Source organism: Silurus aristotelis, assembly GCF_946808225.1.
Source record: "Silurus aristotelis genome assembly, chromosome: 24".
NCBI classification, from domain to species: Eukaryota; Metazoa; Chordata; class Actinopteri; order Siluriformes; family Siluridae; genus Silurus; species Silurus aristotelis.
Window position 1 is genome coordinate 12,301,770 of NC_139597.1, and position 18,016 is coordinate 12,319,785.

The following is an 18,016-nucleotide window of genomic DNA, read 5'->3' on the forward strand; positions in this document are numbered from 1 at the left end:
AATGACTTAAGATACACCCCATTTAGAACACCTATTTTATACTAATTTATATTTATAATTATTTTATATACAGTATGTGCTTCCTCCACAACCACAAAACTGGGGGCATTACATTTTCTCTTCCATTGAACTAGGAGACCCAAACCTGTTCCAGCATGATAATGACCCTGTGCACAAAGAAAGCTCCATCAAAATATGCTTTACATTGGCGAAAGTGGAAGATCCTGAGTAACCTGCTATAGAGATCTGACCCTCAAACCTTCTTCTTCTTTTTCTTTCGGCTTCTCCCATTAGGGGTCGCCACAGCGGATTATCCGTTTCCATAACCCCGTCCTCTACATCTGCATCTTTCACACCAACTATCTGCATGTCTTCCCTCACCACATCCATAAACCTTCTCCTCCTCTGCACATGTCCAAACCATATCTGACCCTCAACCCTACTGGGATTAATTGGAACACTGACTGCACCCCAGGCCTTTACTAATGCCTTTGTGGCACAAATCTCCACAACCCCTCTCCAAACTCTAGTGGATCTTCACATAAGAGTGGAGGGTATTATGACAGCAAATACATCTAAAGGTGGAATAAGGTGTTTAGAAGAAGCACATACAAAGGTGTCCACAAACTTTGGCCCACATATTGGTCCAATATGGATTTGGGGACATACTCTCTCTTGTTTCAGAAGTCTTGCACAAGTAAAAGTGGTGGTACTTACCTTGAACCTCGTTTTTTCTTGTACCATATGATGCGTTTACTAGTTTGATGTGTATCTGCTTGTGCTTTGAGCACTAAATGTGGATTATTGAGCTTGAACACAAGTTTAAAATTCAGTGTTGTGTAGGTGTTCACGATCCCACACAGACTTCACCGAGTATAATGTGTGATTAAAACCCCCTACATTGTCTTGTCAAACCCTCAACAGTGGACTAAACCATTTAGATTGATATTAGCGGGTTATGCATAAATCACTGAAATATTTTTTTCACTATAGCATGATTCTGCAGTTTGGCAAAAGTTTCTCAAATCTTAATAAATGTGAGCTTATTTATTTCAGTTCACTAGTCGTTTTCTTCATTTTTTCTAGATGGCTTTTTATTTTTACTGTAGTATTGATTTACTTATAATTCATACTCTTACCTTATTATTGCACATAACACATGGATTGTATTTTTTTATGGACTTTCCATATATTTTTTTTGTTCGGGTCACAGTTCAGAGCAACCAAACCTTATAACAAGTTTATTACATATCCTCTTCTTGCATTTGTCTGTAAACTCGACCCCAAAGTGCATATAACTTGAATATATATATATATATATATATATATATATATTTTTATATATAGATTTTTATCTTAAATGTAATGTTATTTAAAGTCATTAGAAGCTCTTGTAAAATGCTTATGTTTATGGTTCGTTGTTATTGTTGAACTGAGCCCTATGATCTGATTCACTAAAGAAAGTATCCATGGATGTAAAACCCAACCATATAACAAGCTTAATCAATATCCAAGTGTATATGAGAATAAAAAGTCAGACAAACATCCTTTAAATCTGATTTACTCCATTACAAAATGTACACTACATGATTTTTATAGCACAGTTTTTCTTAAAAACAAAAACAATGTCTCTAATGTTACAGCATTGCACTGAATATAATACCCTTTTCTTTTTTCTTTTCTTTTTCTTCATATCGTTTTACTCCAGCCAACATAAATAGCATAATAATTCACACATCAGGAGGATATATAAATTTCTATTTCTTCAGTAGTTTCAGTGTGTGTTAATCTTATAAAAAAATATTTAACAAACATCTGCACACAGTTAAAACAAATATATCTGTTAATATATTTTATAGAACTATCACACCAGTGTTGAGCACAGAACTGGAGAGACACAGTGACCATCTAATGATGGATTTCGCCTCTGTTTTCATATTCCTGTGGGTTCAAACTGAAGCATAACATGGATTCAAATCAAGCCTTCCTGTAAACATCTGTTTTACAAAGACCATGGCTAATACAAGTAAAAGAATGAGAGAATGAGAGAGAGAGAGAGAGAGAGAGAGAGAGAGAGAGAGAGAGAGAGAGAGAGAGAGAGAGAGAGAGAGAGAGAGAGAGAGAGAGGAAATAAATTTGGCAAAACTAGTGTTCAGACAATAGTCTGTGCTTGTTTAGTGCAAGTGCAGGACAACTCAGAAATGTCCGATCAGAAAAAAAGCTGATTATCCACTACAAAGAGACATGATAAAAACTTTGGGACATTTATATGGGCTCGGTTTACGAACACTCTGAGCTAAAGTGCGCAGAAAATGAACCAAGCTTCTGTCTGTGCATGTTAAGGGTTAAAGGTCTTCAGTGTAAAACTCTGGCAGTGCTGGGATTTAAACTCATAACCTTCTGATCGCTCACATTTCCGATTACTGTACATCCGTATGTTTACAATTAGTAGCAAAGTGTAAAGTAATCCTCCAACAAAAACAACAGATGACATTTTTTGCTCAAGCGAAATGCTCGTGTTTCGACACACACTATCCCAATCTCTCTCCTCTTAGTGACTCATTCAGTCTGGCACTTTGCTTTTTATAATACATATCATTGATCTGCTCCATCATTGTAAGTCACTTTAACCCAGAAGCAAATTCTAATACGTTTGGCATCAAGAAAGTCTCGGCTTTATGCCAATAGAAATATTATTGTTTTGCTCCAATACATATCGATTCATTCGATCATTTATTCATCTTTAGTAACCTTTATCTTGGTAACTGTGATGATGGAGCTGTCTCAGGAACACTGGGCATGAAGCACGAATGCACACCCAGTCCAGTGCAAGGCAAGGCACCACACACACACACACACACACACACACACACACACACACACACACACACACACACACACATACACACATACACACACATATACACACACACATACACACACACATATACACACACACACACAATACACAAAAAAAAAAAGGTAGACAGTCCACCTACTAGAATGTTTTTTGAGGTAGGAATAAAACAGGGAACCAAGAGGAAACCCTTGCAAACACACACACACACACACACACACACACACACACAAGATGATGCGGCATGTCCGTTTTTGGACATCTGTTACATCCCCATTGAAATTCGTGGCTAGGTCATGATAGGCTACAGTTCCCCTGATCAAGCACTGGCCAAGAACCAAGTTGAGACCCAGAACATGAACCATTTTGGTGGAAAAGAGATTTGAGAACATGCACAGAAAGTAAACCAGCTCAGGATCAAACCTGGGGATTGTATTGCTGTGAGGCCTTCTAACAGTTAGAGCATGAAATCAAGCATAAAGTGATAACACTTTTCAGACATTCCCCCTCTCTTTATCCTGTGGGGGAAACACTGTTAGTAATCATTGATATGGAGAGAAAAAGTACTTTCCAGCCATTCAACATTTCTCTGCCCATGGCTGTGATGTGTTTTTTTTGCTGCAACTAGTACTAAAAAGGAGACAAGACAGATGAGAAGGATAATGAGAAAATGTCGATCTAAATGCAGCATTCTAATCGGTAGATAAAAAATGCCTCATCCCATGTTTGAGAGATTCAATCCATATTTGTTTGAATTTCATAACAATATTGAGAGAATGAAAGCCGAGACTTTCTCGGAGGGTCCGGAACTGCCTTTAAGCAGGCGTTTGATACAGATCGTGATGTGCACTTAAAAAAAAAAAAAAAGCCTGGTGCAACTCCAGACTCCAAATGACAGGATGCATCGCATAACATACATCTGGTTTGTTCAGTTTCTAGTTCAGTGTCTGGTATTGCTGTTCCGTACTTTAGACTCATCTGGCACTCATACTTCAGTGCTCGGATGAATTTCTCATACTTATTGGTTTATGGCTTTGCATGATTTGAACGATGATTTTTGAGGGCAGATCTTCGCTTTCAGCTTGAGCTGAATGACATGGCGGGTAAAAGAGCAGACAACTCTGAGATCTCACCCCGGATTTCTGAGCGGCTTTGGATTTATGCTTGAGAACTTACACACTACAGACTCTTGGTCTGGGTCTTAAAGAGTAGTTAGGAGACAAGGAGGTTTTATGCGTATGCACAATTCTCATTACTAATAGAGAAAGTGATTGATGGAAATGTACTAATACAACAGTATTCAGAATATAACTCCATCTTTGGATAAACAAGCAATCTTAGCTTTAATTCATCTAGATCCAGACTTTATATCTGTAGTTACAAAACCCCCTAGTATTAGTTTAATGACTACTCTTGGTACTGATTACAATACTTCGGTATCTACACACTGTAGGTTTAATAAGATTATTAATACGCCAATAAGATTACAGCTCTAAAAGATTTTGTGGAGTTTAAAATTAATGATTTTCTTGAATCATTTTATCAGTCAGTAATACAAATATCGATAATTTTACTACTTATTATTATTTCCCCAAGAAATATGCAGTTTCCCTACAGTGCTACACTATATAGACAAAAATAATTGGGACACTTTTTCAGCCATATGTGGTTCTTCCCCAAACTGTTACCAAAAAGTTGGAGGCACACATTTGTTATAGAATGTTTTTGAATACAGTAGCATTCAATTTTTATTTCCCCTCACTTAAAATGGAGCCTTAAACCTGTTCGAGCAATGTCCTGTGCACAAAGCCAGCTCCATGAACATAGGGTTTACATGGGTTCAAGTGGAGGATTTTTACTCCAGGCCTTCTCACATTTCATCAGTACATGACTTTACTCACAACTCCCTTGTGGCTGACTGAGCTCAAATCTCCCCAAGCACACTCCAAAATCTAGTGGAAAATCCTCCCAGAAATGTGGAAGTTATTTTAACAGTAAATTTGGAAAGTGATGTTCAAAAAGCTCAATCTTATGCTCAAGTGTCCACAAACATTTTTTCCATACAGTGTATATACCAGGACTGAACAAAAAGACATTTGAAGCGCACTGTTAACGAATGGCGGGTTAAATGTGTCGTGCGTTTGTGTACGCGTTGTAATAATGTAAACTAACACAAACAGGCTTCATCAGTAATTTGCAAGGTGTTAGTGATCTTGCATTCTCTCCTGACAGGTATTACAATGCAAAGCTTTGACAAATAAGCACAAAACCCTTACAGCAGAAAGAAGTGTATCATGTAAGTCTATATGCAACTCTACAATCTGCTCCCTGAAAGAGCGTTTACTTAGGCAGGTGAGAAGGTCCAGCCTCCTCCCCCGACCCCACCCTCCCTCCCTAAAACCATCGGTGTGATAAACATTCCACGTGGATGTTTTGCTGTTCACGCTCAACCCTCGGTTGAGATCATCTAGCCATAGCTGACTAAACGGATCAGTTCCAGCCTGCTTATTGAGACAGGAACGACAGAGAGAAAAGATAGAAAGAGAGAAGAGGAAGCTTCTCCGTAGGGTTAATGATGCATGCGCTAGGTCTCGTGGCAGCCTGTAGTCACAATCTTCATGTACTGAGTGAAGATCGACTCAAACGCCTCGTCTCTGTGGATCATGGCGCCAAACACCAAGGGCTGGAAGATGAAACACATATATAAACTGATGCACTGAAGGAGACATTTGTAATTTGATTTGAAACTGGAATAAAACACTGACAAGGATTCCCTTCCTATATAACTGACTCAAATCTGTCTATCAAAACTACACATGACTCTAAAGCAGTGGGTCTCAAAGTGTGGGGCACGCCCCTCTAGTGGGCAATAAAGGTATGACAGGTGGGGTGCATGATTTATCATTTTTTGTGTTCTTCATTAATCTCTAATTATGGTTTTCTCTTTTAAAAATGAAGGTCATATACTCAAAGCATCAAAAACAAACATTTATGATATTTACTGCAAGTAAATTAAAACATCATTTAGGATACCAAGCACAACTACACTTTTCTTTGATCTATTTTTAAACTTGATGCTATTTGATGTTATTGATTTGGAACCTGATATTAAAATTTTTAAATGAAGTATTTCATTACTATTTTTGGGGTGATGGAAGACAGACGTGGCTTGAAAGTTCATGGAATGGCAGAAAAGGTTTGAGAACCACTGGTCTAAAGTTACATGAGCAGCTCAGTCTCAGGTGGGGGTGGAGTTATTTTTCACGCCAGAAAAATGTACAGTAAGAAAAAAAAAATGATGCAATGAAAAGACTGATGCACCTGATGACAATATTGCAAATCAAAATATTTATAATGCATCTCTGCATGGCTTACCTTCTGTGTTGAGGGTGTGGCAATAGAGATTCCCATTCCTGACCCAGGCAAAACGGACAAAACCTTATACTATAGAAAACAGAAATCCAGAAAAAAACCCCTCAAATTTAAACTTACATTCTTGTTTTTATATCTGAACTGAGAATGCAAATACCTACATGTAGTCCCTTACCTTTTGGATATCTGTGATGTCCAAAAGCTTTATGACTTTATTCTTTTTGGAGGAGCCTGATCTGGAACTGGAGCTCTCAAAGCACAAGTAGCTGAAGAAGAAACACTGCATTTAGCATTCTTACTGTATAACACACAGGTTTTAAATAATAATCACTAAATCAATTCAAATCAGCAGTTGTTCTTAATACGAAAAAGCATGGTTATTTATACATAGATACAACAGATGTTCACAGACTGCTTTATTCACACAGGCAAACATGGAGGTAGAAGCTTAAAGGTTTGGGGTTGTTTTGGAGGAGGGAAGGCTAAAGACTTATTCTGGGTGAAAGAAATACTGAACCAGCATGGCTACTATTTTAATCTTCAGCACCATGCATTTCCTTCTGAACTGCGGCTAATTGGAACAAACTTCACCATACAACAAGACAATGACCCAAATATACATCCAAGCTCTGTTTAGAAAGCAGTCAGCTAGAGTGTTATCTGTCAGGGAACTTGGCAAGTCTTAAAGGTACGGCAAAATATTTCAGTGGAACGTTTGGAGAAACAAACTCTACAGATGCCAAGAGTGTGTAAACTTCTCATTCATGCAAAGCAGTATTTAAAATGAGAAAAAAAAAAGTTCCACATTGTACATTTATATATTTGTTTGATTCATATAATTAATTTAACATGTGTTGCATATGAACATAAGGAACATGCAGGTGTTTCTCCAAAAACTTTTGAAAGGCAGTGTTCCATGTCTATGAATTCTAGCACAGTTCAAATTAAAATGGTAAAACACTTAACTCACACACACACACACACACACACACACACAAACACACACACACATACACACACACACACACACACACACACACACACACACACACACACACATATATATTAAGCGTGTAATGGTACACAAATTCACATTTCGGTACGTACCTCGGTTTTAATTTTGGTACAGAAATGCAAAATATAAAATTGGCTGTCGCTTTTTATTAACGCAGTTTATTATTATTAACATATGTAAACATCAACAGTTTACATTTTTAAAACAATTTAAAATAAAATAGCTGCTTGGTTAAATAATATATACAATGATATTTTATAAAATTTTATAAAAATTTTAATAGAATAAATCAAATGAACGCAATACACTTTTTTATTACAATGATTACATTGATTGCTGTAAATAAAATTTAAGAAATTGAAATTGTGTGTTTTACATTTAATATTTCATTTTCTATAGATATGATCTATTTAACTGTTCCACTTATTTTTAGCATACTTTAAAAAAAATTTCTTCATTCCTTCCATCCTTCATTTATTCATCCCCTCCATATGCAGAATTGTCAGAATTGACTCCTTTTAAGAGAAATTCTTTAATCCATAGCACTATTGATTCTTTAACGTTTTCATGCATGCGCAAAACAAATCTTATTTCCAGTAAAAAGTGAGTAGTCGGAGTGAGTTTCTTTTTACACCCCTGCCACTATTGTGTATGTGCTCAAGTTTATTATAATAATAATAATAATAATAATAATAATAATAATAATAATAATAATAATAATAATAAAAACAATGCACTCATCCCAAAGGTGAGCCTCCACTGACCCCAAAGGTGAGCCTCCTCTGACCCCAAAGGTGAGCCTCCACTGACCCTTATTGACACCTATTGACCTCAATTGACCTCAGCCCAATTGAACACCTTTGGGATGAAATGGAAAACCTGCTGCACCACAGGCCTCCTCACTCTTCATGAGTTCCTGATCTCATTAATGCTATTGTGACTGAATGGAACTCACAATGCTTCAAAATCTAGTGGAAATTCTCCCTAGAACAATGGAGATTATAATAACTACAAAAGGGCTCATGTGATGCTGCACATAGAGTTGACCATAAAATTTGACTGTGAATATCTAAAAACTATTTGTTTTTTTCAGTTTTCTAGGTGCTGACATATTTTAACAAAAGATTTGACAATATATTCGAAAGCCTTCTTACTTTTCAGTAACATAGAGCAGACCGTTGCGAATGTAGTCAGTGGGCATTTTCCGGTCCCGGTTGATCAAACAGCACCTCCATCCATTCTCACACACTGTGTAACACAAAACACTGCCAATTATTTCAGATTACAGACATGCGCAATTGACAATTCTGTAATCCTTTCTTTAGCACACCAGGAAGAGGCCTTTCCGTCTCTGGCAGATTGAAGATCTCGTGGAAGGCTCCTCTCTTGGTGTTATGCGAGCGCCCACTGTCGTCCTCTCTGCTCATTCCTGAGGGAATGGTTGCTAAGCTACTCCGCGAAACCACCGGCGGGATCTGCGCACAAACCCCCCCCAGAAAGAATTCAACCACAGAAACAAAAATGGATTTTTTTTTTTTATATCTACAGCGTCCACTGTTTTTCGATCATAACCATGCTGCACAAACCAAGTCTCAAAAAAAAAAAAGCTACAGGCGCATCTTTTTCTGTAATATTAAGCATCCAATAACACATAATTCCATATATATTGATGTGTTTAGTTATTGGGTGAATTTATGTGGGTGAGATGCGTATTCCAGTCAGTGTAGCACATTACCGTTCACCCAGCAGATGTACGCTAGAGTCAACTCCAGAATTATTGGCACCCTTCCACAGAATGGGTTAGAGTGATTGTACAACATGAATATTACAGACGTTGTTTTCACAACTTAAACACTTAAACAAATGGAGAAACTTCCGTCCTTTACCACGTCATGGGAATTTCTTTTTCCTTCCTTTCTAATATTTAAGCCATTTATTCACTCTAAGAGAAAATAATACATTTGGAAACCAAAAGGACCTATACAGTGTCTCCATCGGTTTAAGGAAAATATAATCCTAATTGTAATTATTAATCAGTTAATCATATATTCATGAAGAGTGCCAATAATTATAGATTTGATTCGTATGAGTGTTAGTCAGTATGCTGATGATTTATCGCTAATTACTGCGTTCAGGTAAGTGCTCATGCCTTCACTGCTACACAGCCCACACACAAACTCTGTACTCTATTCTATTTCTAGTCTCTCTAGTAAATCTAAAAGGATATTACTACATGAAAAAGAAAATATAATACGCCTATTTAAGTGTACACTTCTCTAAAAGGAGAGGTCTATCAAATGGAAATACTTTACTAGATATATGTAATAACAGGTACTCTTCCCAATGTGCTAAACTATACATGAAATATATATCACTGTATTCATGTTAAAGTATAAAACATACCCCTTTAATTTCTGTTAAAGGAAATTCACCTTGTTAGTACAAGTTTCGTCAATAAAATATTACTCAGTCACTGTGAACAAGGGAAATAACCTAAATGATGTTCACCATCAACAGCCAGCTAATCAGAACAAGGCGGCTTCAAGACCAGTCCACAGTGTTGCAAAGTTAATTATTGAATCCCTGTTATTTTAAAATGGGCCACTGATTAAAAGCATTAAATCAAATAGAATACAATATTAACCTAAGATGAAAAAAAAAAAAACTGTTAATAAGTATTAATAATGTAAATAGAAAACTTTGAAACTGCTCTGTTTAAATTGGCATTGAAGTATGAATGTGCGATGAATATCTAATATAAAACTAGTTTCTTCTGTACTAAGCTATAATAAGGTTTTAAAAAACTTCCTGTTTATTTGACCTAGAGGTAAGTATGCTACGGTTATTTCAGGCCAGATCACAAGCCGTGATCTTATCAGGCTTATTTCTTAGGCTTGTTTATAAGACTATTTTGCAAATTACTGAACAGAGCAACCAAACTAATTTTCCTACTAATGAAAAGATAGCAGTATAAGGACATTTAATCCCATAGAAATAGAATAACTGTCACAACTTGCGCAAAGACAACTAACAAACTGTAATAAAGTCAACATCTTACAAAAGTTAAAACAATTATTTTTTATAATAAAGGTAAAGCATAGATACTGTAAACCTAAAATATATATTTTTATTTCACTTTCACAGCTGAGATAAGGTGGTTGTCAGAAAAAAAATTGCTATTCGATAAGTCATAACGAGAATGAACTATTTCATTTAAGATGCATAAACCCCTCGCTTTCATGGTTGTTATAACCCCACCATGTCTTTTTATGTCTTTTATGTCTAATGTCTTTCCAGCACCTGCTAGTTTTCTCATAAGGAGTGCCAGTTTCACATTTAAAGTCAACCTACAGAATTTTCCATTGTGTAAAATCCTCCAGTTCCACGACAGATTTATTAGTTCCTACAACTTAAGTTTCTCCGTGTAACATTAACAACATAAAATAAGAAGAAAACCTAAGCTATGACACATGCTGTTACTGGTTTGACTGTTCAGCTAAACTAGTGAAAAAAAACAGACCTAGCTTGGGTTGCCAGGTTGGAGCATTTTTTCGCCACAACTGACACCGTGTGTGATCATGGTACTCATGATCTCTCTTTCCAAAAAGGTCACGAAGAGATTTTAATCATTCATTTGCTAAAATTCTTACCGATATTTAAAATCGTTTAAGGTCTTTAGCTGGTATAAATATGATTTACAGCAAATTTAAAAACTGCCCTTGTGTTATATTTGTCTTTGCATGCTGTAAATTTGACTTTCAGGCACAAGAAATCTATTTGCATTGATATTGGAAAGTATTTTTCACTATTCTTCACTAGAAATGCTTACATGATAAGGGCAGACATGCAAAACAGGCGATATGACAAAAAGATTGTGTGAAAGACACAATCTTTTAAAAGGTTTATCTGGTTTGCATGTTTGCATTTTAAAAAAAAGTGTTTATAATTAGGCTAATGTGAAATATTTACACTTTTCTTGCACCTGCTAAATGGAAAAATGTTGGTCTAGTAAATTCTTGCAAGTTTTCCATTGAATAAATGCACACATACCTACATATGAAACTCATAAACAATTGGCTGTCTGTGAAAAGGGACCCAAAATGCCTTGCATATGCTTTGCCTATTATGAAATGTCCAAATATTTGATCAAAAAATGTCAAATCAAGATTTTTTTTTTAAAGACCAATGATGTGCATATAGAAGCTGCTAAACAGGAGGCACTGTGATCCATTTGTGCACAGACAATAGTCATGGCAAAGGTGTGTCCATTTAAACACACTCGCTCGCACAGACAGGTAAAAAGGAAGGTGATCTGGTGGTTTCGCACACACACACACACACACACACACACACACGCTCACACACGCACTAGCAAGGTCACACCAGCATCCCTACCTTCTCACACCCAGACAGCTGAGAGAGAGTGAAAGAAAAAGAGAGAGAGAGAGAGAGAGAGAGAGCACAGAAGAGTAGTGTGACACACAAACTTAGAATCAGAGCTGCACTGCAGAATGGATGATTCAGTCAGTGTCTCCTTATAAACACACACACACACACACACACACACACACACACACACACACACACACACACACACACACACACACACACACACACACACACACACACATACACACATACACACACATACACACACATACACATACACACACACACACAGTCATTCACTTGCATAATCGTCACCCAAACATATATTAAAGATACCTGCAGTATAAATGGAAGTATAATTAGTGTGGGCAATATTTTTTATACAAACTGTAATAAATGAAAAAAAATTCTTCAATGACTTGATCTAGATTTTTGCTTTTAGTATTCTCCAGCAAACAGAATTTTGGGAGGTTTTTTGGTGTCATACCCGTCTGGACATGGTGGCGTGGTTGCGCTCTTTAAGCTGTGGGTCTGTGGGAAGGCTGTTCCACACGATGTACGGCGTGTCGTACTTGTCCCTTAGCTTGGGACAGCTCTTGAACAGAAAGTCGATGATGAAGAATTTGATGCCTGCATACAGCCCTGGGAAAGCATACACAAATATGCATAATGTATACTCTACTAAAGTTCAATATGTGTTACAGAGTAAATCATTTGCACAGGAATGGTGGGGTTTAATGCCATACGCTAACACAGGCATGAAAGAGGGATCTGACTGCATTATTGCCCACCATGTAACTGTGACTCTGTGTGTGAGTGTGTATGAGAGAGAATAAATAATAGAGCATATGCATTTTACCTATAATAAAACCCATGAGTTTGTAGGGCAGGACGCAGGAAGTGATAAAGGCCACCCACAAACCAATGTACAGCTTCTGCGTGATCTCAGGCTGCACCCACATAAACAGACTGCAAAACACACACACACACACACACAAACAAACACACACACACACACACACAAACACACACACACACACACACACACACACACACACACACACACACACACACACACGCATTCAAATATCACCCACAGAAAATAAACTCAATAACCTTGCTATTTCCATAAACAAGATGCTGCAGATGTACGTTTCCCTTTAACATTCGTTAAATATACCACTGAGAGTAACTAACATAGTGTGGAAGGATAATTTGCATGACAGTTTTTGCAAATTTCCTAATTTCTTTCCATAAACAGTGTATGAGGCAACAGAGAAATAAGAGTGAAATGATATCCTGTTCATCCATATGAATTATTTACTATCTAGGGAACAGCCCTTAAAAACTAAAAGATGTGCTCATGGGTTGTGTATTTGGTTCGAATTGGTCATTATTGTTTAGATCTGCATTGTGCACATTTTGAGCTAGTAAAAATGCATACAAATTATGCAGCGTGATTCTAAAATCTTTGAATGGCAGTAAATAAAAACATAGTTATAACGATGAATGGCAACGGAAAGGCTATAGCATCAGGTTCACCTGATTAACTCACTTTTTGATTTTCTCCAAAACATCTGCCATTTTCCCAAAAAGATTCTGTGGACATTCAGACCAAAGGAGGAAACAGCATATGAGAATTGCAATTGTGCTTTGAAGTAAAAACATATCTAGTACTCGAAAAGGTCAATTAAAAAAGTTATTCCTCAACTAATTCTACTACTAATACATTTATCAATGCCAATACTACTACTAAAATTAATATTATTACTTCTACTACCACCAATGCCTCTACTGCTACTACTACAACTACAACTACTACTACAACAACTACTACTACAACTACTACTACTACTACAACAACTACTACTACTACTACAACTACAATAACTACTACTACTACAACTACTACTACTACTACAACTACAACAACTACTACTACAACTACAACAACTAGTACTACAACAACAACAACTACTACAACTACAACAACTACTACTACAACTACAATAAATACTACAACTACAACAACTACTACAACAACTACCACTACAACTACAACAACTACTACTACAACTACTACTACTACAACAACTACTACTACTACTACAACTACTACTACTACTACTACTACAACTACTACTACTACTACAACTACAACAACTACAACTACAACAACTACTACAACTACAACTACTATAACTACTACAACTACAACAACTACTACTACTACTACTACAACAACTACTACTACAACTACAACAACTACTACTACTACTACAACAACTTCTACTACTACTACAACTACAACAACTACTACTACAACTACAACAACTACAACAACTACTACAACTACAACTACTATAACTACTACAACTACTACTACAACTACAACAACTACTACTACTACTACTACAACAACTACTACTACAACTACAACAACTACTACTACTACTACAACAACTACTACTACTACTACAACTACAACAACTACTACTACAACTACTACTACTACAACAACTACTACTACAACTACAACAACTACTGCTAATACAACTACTACAACAACAACTACTACTACTACTACTACTACAACAACAACAACAACAACTACTACTACTACTACTACTACTAATAATAATAATAATAATAATAATAAGGTACCTATGTTTTTTGTGCAACATCAAGGACTACTGAAACTAAAACTACTATTACTATTACTACTTCCACCACCATGCCTCCTACTATTATTGCTGCCACTATTACTACTACTATTATTACTTCTACCACCCCCATGTCTACTTCTAATGTTACTAACACTACTACTATTACTACTACTTTTAGTACTACTAGTACCACTACTACTATTCCTACCATCAACAATAACAACAGCATCATTAACAACAACAACAACAACAACAACAACAACAACAACAATAATCAAAAAAATAATCATAATAATAGTAAACGGAACCTGTGCTTTTTGTGCAACATCAAGGACTAACTGAAACTTTTCAGACACAGTCAAATCTTCTTTTGGAGGCTCCTATAGGCAGAAAGACACATTATTAAAAAGTGTATTTACACAGCTGCACACGAACACACTGCATTGGCAAACCAGAAAACCAGAAAATGACAGAAGTAAAACTTACCACAGGTTCAGAAACTTCAGGCACGATACTCCACTGAATCCTCCAACCTCTGGAAAAAAACAACATGGGGGCTACTTCAAGGTTGTATTTTTAAAGTCTCTAACACACACACACACTTCTGTTTTATATCAAACAAAAAGGTAGTGTGTCATTTGTCTTCAAACAAGTAGCAATCATTACTATTGCTTTTCCTTCTAATTACTCCACCACAGACACACTTAAACACTGATGCATTGTCTGCTTTATCCTAAATTTCGCTCTAGGCCTCACATGTAAAACAGTCCATATATTAAAAACAACATAAATTAATACAAGGTATATAAGGAAGTAAAAGTGTTCGGCACAGTAACAGTGAGAGTGTTAAAGCCTTTTACCTTGCAATGAGGTAATTCAAGGATAACCTCAGAATGGCTAAAAACAGGAACATAGGAATGGCCCAGCCATACCATGCAGCATTCATGTATACCTACAGAGAACAATAAACGGGGAGAAAATACACATATAAAACACATACACTACAATACTAAACTTACTGTGCAATCTGTGCACTGTGTATCACCAGGATTATCAGGATCACACAGTCACTACAAAGAAAAGTCTAAAATTATAAGTAGTATAAGCAGTATAATATTGAGATTAAAGGAGTCTAAGCCGCTGACAAATTTTAGGTGTTTATTGTAAAAAAAAATATATATATATATATATATATATATATATATATATATATATATATATATATATATATATATATATATATATATATATCAATAGATTTACTGTAAATTTAAAACACTGTTAGGTCTGTGACATGATAACATCAAGATTGTGACAAACATAAAGACAGAAAGGCAAACAGAAAGGTAATTGTGTTCATGTCTGTACCGATGAGTGTTAACAACATGGATGGATGTGGATGGATGGGTGGATGGATGGGTGTTGGGTGGGTGGATGGATGGATGGATGGATGGATGGATGGATGGATGAATGGATGGATGGATGGATGGATGGATGGATAGATGGATGGATGGATGGATAGATGGATGGGTGGATGGATGGATGGATGAATGGTTGGATTGAAAAGAAGAGAATGATAGAGATAATGACAGATACAATATATAGATAGTTGTTAAAAGAAATGCAGATAGCACTAAAAAATAGACAGACAGACAGACAGACAGACAGACAGACAGACAGACAGACAGACAGACAGACAGACAGACAGACAGACAGACAGACAAACACAAACATACATAAATACAAACAGACAGGGAGATAAAGAAATCGACAACCTACATATACATGCAAAGGCAAAAGTAAACAGAAATATACAGAAAAATAAGTGAAAAAACACATAGAAAATTATATAGATTGTAACGAGCCCTACACAGATAGACACTCACTATAAAGGCAATTGCTGACGTGTACACTGAGTGCCAGTTGGATAAGGCTGACAGGTTCCTCAAGAAGTTTGTTACAGGTCTGGCACCTCTCTCTGCATACGACAAACACACACACACACACACACACACACACACACACACACACACACACACACACACACACACACACACACACATACATTAACACATTCACAAACTGTTTGAAAAGGAATAAAAAAAATAATAAAACCATTAGTTGTAAAAATGACTCACTAAGTCGCCTCATATTTTCTGTTAACCTGAAAGAGAGAGCAACATATGTAACATGTTTTTTGTCATAACTCAGTCTCATAAACATAGACAGACATAATAATATCTCTCTCTGAAGATTAGAGTGTACTTCCGCATGCAGGCCAAAAGGTGGTGAGGTTGAATATTACAACAAGTAATCAAATCCAATGTAATGGAAATTGATGTCATTCGTACAAATTGTGCACCTATCTTCTTCTTCTTTTTCTTTCGGCTGCTCCCATTAGGGGTCGCCACAGCGGATCATCCGTCTCCATACCACCCTGTCCTCTATATCTGCCTCTTTTAGCCCAATTTCCACCGGTACCCTGTCGGCTAACGATACCTGTGGCGGTCGTTGTTAACCCGGGCCTCGACCGATCCGGTATGAAATTCTCATTTGTGATCCGCATATTTGATTTGGCACATGTTTTACGCTGGATGCCCTTCCTAACGCAACCCTCCCCATTTACCCGGGCTTGGGACCGGCACTAAGAGTACACTGGCTTGTGCCCCCCTAATGGCTGGGTTACAAATTGTGCACCTATAAAGAGCTTATTAACAACAACAAAACAAACAAAAAATAAAATAAAAATTTTAAAACCATAGAGCAAGTAGAGTCTCAGTTTATTATGTTCTTCACGCTTCTCTACCTTTTAGCACTGAGTGGCTCTTCTGGCTCCACTGTGTTCTCCTCTGGCTGGAAACGGAAGTCTTCAATGTAAACCCCGAACCGGTCATAGAGCCACTTCGGCAGTCGGGACCACAGTGTCTCTTTTTTTTGCTTTTCTTAACCAAGAGAGAGTGAGAGACAATGACAGAGAGTCAATAACTGACCTGTCTACCTCTATTAACCTAATTTACTTATTGTGTGTGTGTGTAAGACAAGCTCTCCTGCTCCACATTCTTCTCCCCAAATAAAAAAGGGCTCCTTTGTCCTAGATAAGATTCCTCTGCAAATTTAGATCAAAGCCTGAAATAACAGGCTGTAAGTGCCCTGAAGTTAAGCCTTTTACATACAAAAGCCTCTTTTTACACTCAAACAACACGATAATCGACTTTCTCCCACCGGTAATGCTGTAGATTTGGAGCTACCACACATACACAAACATGTACTTTCTACACACTAGATCTATTAGCACAAGTCTCACTTTTTACATAACCTGCAATTTAAATCTTTAGTTTCACTATATTTAAAATTTTTCCTTGACCATAGTATTGTTTAATTTATTTAATTACACTACAGAGTTATTCAAAAAGAATGAACTGATATCATGACGCATTGCTTCAGTTCTTAAGCATCGTCATGCAATAAGTGAGTTCATTTATAATCAGTCATTTACATAAAAGTTGACTGTGAGCATAAAACTTGTGACTTGGCTGGAGTTTTGTTTTACTTTTTCTTAATAAATTATTGCATTATGAAGTCAGTTCATTCTTTTTTGAATAACTCTGTATATTGCCAAAAGCATTGGGTCACCTGGTCATAAGTACGCTATTTGATTTTTGAGCATTGCATTCCACATTTAGTCCCAATTTGCTCTTATAATTCCCTCCACTCTTC

The 18,016-nt window shown here is 36.6% G+C and overlaps 1 protein-coding gene and 1 long non-coding RNA gene across 3 annotated transcripts in view; one reads left to right on the forward strand and one right to left on the reverse strand.

Moving 5' to 3' along the window:
- Positions 1–1,551: 1,551 nt before the first annotated feature.
- Positions 1,552–2,116, forward strand: LOC310719225. The gene is made up of 2 exons (XR_014531390.1): positions 1,552–2,026; positions 2,076–2,116. It is a non-coding gene; the product is annotated as an uncharacterized lncRNA (long non-coding RNA).
- Positions 2,117–3,871: 1,755 nt separating this feature from the next.
- The window catches only part of gramd4a (GRAM domain containing 4a), a 47,656-nt gene continuing 33,511 nt past the window's right edge, over positions 3,872–18,016 (reverse strand). Inside the window, exons 6-20 of one of the 2 annotated variants that reach the window (XM_083528461.1) lie at positions 17,106–17,241; positions 16,438–16,463; positions 16,186–16,277; positions 15,160–15,251; positions 14,786–14,834; positions 14,608–14,679; positions 13,189–13,232; positions 12,493–12,602; positions 12,121–12,275; positions 11,640–11,657; positions 8,575–8,719; positions 8,399–8,492; positions 6,405–6,495; positions 6,233–6,301; positions 3,872–5,540 (exon numbers count right to left, since the gene is read on the reverse strand). In XM_083528461.1, the coding sequence (XP_083384587.1) occupies positions 5,442–5,540; positions 6,233–6,301; positions 6,405–6,495; positions 8,399–8,492; positions 8,575–8,719; positions 11,640–11,657; positions 12,121–12,275; positions 12,493–12,602; positions 13,189–13,232; positions 14,608–14,679; positions 14,786–14,834; positions 15,160–15,251; positions 16,186–16,277; positions 16,438–16,463; positions 17,106–17,241 (1,292 nt within the window). In that variant the 3' untranslated portion in view covers positions 3,872–5,441. The remainder of the gene's footprint in view (positions 5,541–6,232; positions 6,302–6,404; positions 6,496–8,398; positions 8,493–8,574; positions 8,720–11,639; positions 11,658–12,120; positions 12,276–12,492; positions 12,603–13,188; positions 13,233–14,607; positions 14,680–14,785; positions 14,835–15,159; positions 15,252–16,185; positions 16,278–16,437; positions 16,464–17,105; positions 17,242–18,016) is intronic. The other variant, XM_083528462.1, reaches the window with a different exon arrangement.